Genomic DNA, 3,944 nt, shown 5'->3' on the forward strand with positions numbered 1-3,944 from the left:
ATACTTCACAAATACACCAACATCAAATTATAAGTAATATGACTAGGAAATGGCACTCAATGTCTGCCATTTAGAATTTACTGAAATAGACATTTTTAATTGCAAATGCATTAAAATTGCTAGAAATAGAAAGTATTGGGGTCTGTAAATGTCAATTATGACGTCAAAATTGTAATAAAAACTCTTGCTTCAGTCAAGTCAAGATTGGTATGTTATGAGACAGAGCTCATTCTCTGAAAAGTGCTCCGCTCTTCCTCCCCTTTGGCCAAAGCGTAAAATCTTGCTTCCGTTGGCCGTGTCTGTTTATTGTAATTGTATACAAGATTGTCTATTTTTCCTGACACTATATCTGTCTCTATCTTTCACCTCCATCCCTCTCTCCCGTTCCTCCTCTCCTTCTTCAGACGGAGGAAGTGCTGTCGGAGTGCCGTGTGCGTTTCCTGTCGTTCATGGGTGTGGGGAAGGACGTGCACACGTTTGCCTTCATCAACGCAGAGGCGGCGGGCCACTTCGCGTGCCACATGTTCTGGTGCGAGCCCAACGCCGCCAGCCTGAGCGAGGCCGTGCAGGCGGCATGCATGGTGAGTAAATGGCAGTCGCTACTCATGCCACAAACACACTAAAAGCCACAAGAGCGCCAACAGAGACAAAAACATTTTTTTGCGACGAGAGGCAATTTCAGCCACTTGAGTGACAGTTTTAGTTGAACTTCAGCGGATATTGTGCTTGTGAGCTAAGATGTGGTTCGGTGACCAATTGGAGTGCTTTAGCGGTCATACTCTGTTTTATCGCTCATATTGCCCTTGCATTAATACACACATCACTCCTTTGTGGACGATCCACCACTTGATCACACACAGATGTTATTTGGTGGTGATGCCTCGTGGCTTTATGGTTAGTTCTGTTTGGAAACAAAGTGCAAATGATGATCTGAAATAGTGGTTCTTTTTAGTTGGGGATGTTGGGAAAGCATCTTTATTTATCAGATTCATCAGATAGTTGTGCAATTGAATCAACAACAAATTTTAACAATTATGTAATCTGATGAGCTACACAGTCTTTTTGGAGGGAAAAGACAAATAATGCCTTGGTGTCTAAAACCTCAATACTTTTTAGATTGGCATTAAGAAAACTCTGTTCAAGATTCTCCAACATCATCTTGACATTTTATGGATGATACAAGTCATTAATCAAGTAAAACTAATTGTTAGCTGTAGCCCTGGTCATTAATTGACAGGAAAAGGTCAACTGTGAAAGATGGATGAAGGTTGGCAGGCAACAGTTGCATTTGAGCTTGTAGACCCTCTTCCACATTTATCATATACTGTTTCCTAATATATTGCAATGTATTCAAGATGTCGTTAACTCAAGTGATGAGCTACGACTAGATTTACGTGTTTTTCTGTGGACTGCACGTTAGCAACAATTCCAACAATATTGTTAGTTGACGTAGAGTTTTTCTCCAGTAGTAACCTACCTCAGTATTTGTTTATGTTCAGGAATTCAGGAATCGCATGCTAAGTGAGGCTATACAACATGCCGCTAGCTGTTATCTTCTTAGCCTACATTAGAACAAACAAAGGTGTTTTTTCTTAATGTGATGACATCTATTGCTAATAAAGGCGTTCACATTGTGCTATCCACACCCTGCACTTCCCCTCTGAGTTTTTTGGCTTTGGGAAATGGATAGGAGCCAACTCCCTCCTCAAAGTACTAACTCCATGGGTACAGCTTAGCAGCATTTGACCTTGCCAATTCCTGCTGGGATCGACAATATTGTCTCTTTTCAACTGATGTTTTTCTGGGAGGCCTACAGCTCGACACAGTGCGACTCGGCCTCCTCTTTTTGCTTTACGATTGAGCTGTCTCGTGCCTATTTGAAAAGCGAGAAAATAACGTCCGAGTCGCGCTGTATCAAGTGGCAGTGGAAAAAGAGGCAAAACAGACTGTCTTGGAGCACTCAGGTGACAATATTACTGAGGTGGTCATCTGTTTCTACGCAGCGGCCATCACATAACTGAATTATGCTTCAAAAGCATAGTTTTTATATACATACCATTCTTTTTATTCCATTTTTATTTTTCATTTATTTTATTTTATTTTATTTATTTTTATTTATTTTTGCTTCAACAAGGAATGCATAATTTCGTTGCGCTTGTCATAATGACAAATAAAAGATATTGTATTGTATATTGTATTGTATTGTATCTGTACCGGGTGAAGTGTAACTCTAAAAAAGGAGGAAAGAGCAGAGGCACTCTGAGATTTGAGAAAAAAATATGAAAGGCCTTTAATATAACATGGCAATTCTGTTTGAAAAGTTCATAAAGGTTGGAGCAGGCTTCACCCAATAATTTTTCCTTTTCTTTTAAGGGTGCTGACTAAAATATTGTAAAACTGAAAAATGAGAAAAGGTCGCACCATGCATAAGTTTCTTTATTACACAGACGCGTTTCGGCATTCTGCCTTCCTCACACTGCGTCTGTGTAGTTAAGAAACCTATGCATGGTGCGACCTTTTCTCATTTTTCAATTCTGTTTGAAAACACATGGGCCATGCTCAAGAACCCCTAGTGGTGCACGTGCACCTGGTTGAGAATCACTGCACTAAGCTATGAACACTTGACATGCGTCATGATGAAAGTGATAACCCCCGTGTGCGCGTGTGCTGTGGCTCTGTTTGTCCCTGTGCAGCTCCGGTACCAGAAGTGTCTGGACGCGCGGCCCCCGAGCAGCAGCGGATCCTGTCTGCCGGGCCCCCCCGCCGAGTCGGTTGCCAGGCGCGTGGGCTCCAGCGTCAGGAAGGGCGTGCAAAGCCTGCTGGGAAGCTTCAGGCGCTCCGGCTCACAGACCCCATAGGAGGAGGAGGACGGCACCTCTACACACACACACACACACACACACACACACACACACACACACACACACACACACACACACACACACACACACACACACACACACACACACACACACACACACACACACACACACACAAACACTCCGGCTCACAGACCCCATAGGAGGACAGCACCTCTACTCGCACACACACCCACCTACACACCTACGCTCTCACACACACACACACCGGCTCACAGACCCCATAGGAGGAGAACAGCACCTCTACAGACATCACACACACACACACACACACACACACACACACACACACACACACACACACACACACACACACACACACACACACACACACACACACACACTCCGGCTCACAGACCCCATAGGAGGAGGACGACACCTCTACACACACACTACCACCATACGCTACACGCACACTACCACTCCCTACACGCTACACACCCACTACCATTACGCGCTACACACATACTCTTGCTCCCAGAAACCATAGGAGGACTACACACACACACACACACACTACACACTACAAACACACTCCTTCTCCCAGACAGACCCTCACACTGACTCCCAGGTGCCATTGGAGGAGGACGATGATACAGCCTGAACAAACACACACACGCGCACACACACACACACACACACACACACACACACACACACACACACACACACACACACACACACACACACACACACACACACACACACACACACACGCGCGCACACTACACACCACACAAACAGCAGCTCACATATGCCAAAGGAGGAAGACTACAACACCTGAACATACTGAACACAGTACAAGAGTAATTCACATAATTTAAACAACAGCATATAACACAGTCTACAGTGCACACACTACAAACTACAAAGAGGACTCTTCCTTGTCATCACGTCTGCCTGTCGTTACTGCCATCTCTCCCCTCCACCCTAAAGACTACAGAACCCCCCCTCCCTCAGTGCTTTGTCTTTGTCAGTGTTCTCTGTCCGTCTCTTGGCCGTCTATTTCCTCCTCCCTGCACAGACTCAGTAGGTAGAATCCCCTCACTTGCTCTCTCTCTCGCT

The 3,944-nt window shown here is 44.8% G+C and overlaps 1 protein-coding gene across 2 annotated transcripts in view; it reads left to right on the forward strand.

The window, feature by feature from the left end:
• apbb1 (amyloid beta (A4) precursor protein-binding, family B, member 1 (Fe65)) overlaps nt 1–3,485 on the forward strand; it is a 24,428-nt gene extending 20,943 nt beyond the window's left edge. For both annotated transcript variants that reach the window (XM_063202975.1, XM_063202976.1), the window contains exons 13-14: nt 405–581; nt 2,694–3,485. In XM_063202975.1, coding sequence (XP_063059045.1) covers nt 405–581; nt 2,694–2,858 — 342 coding nt within the window. In that variant the 3' untranslated portion in view covers nt 2,859–3,485. The remainder of the gene's footprint in view (nt 1–404; nt 582–2,693) is intronic.
• The last annotated feature ends 459 nt before the right edge of the window (nt 3,486–3,944 follow it).

This window comes from Engraulis encrasicolus, chromosome 7 (assembly GCF_034702125.1).
Source record: "Engraulis encrasicolus isolate BLACKSEA-1 chromosome 7, IST_EnEncr_1.0, whole genome shotgun sequence".
NCBI classification, from domain to species: Eukaryota; Metazoa; Chordata; class Actinopteri; order Clupeiformes; family Engraulidae; genus Engraulis; species Engraulis encrasicolus.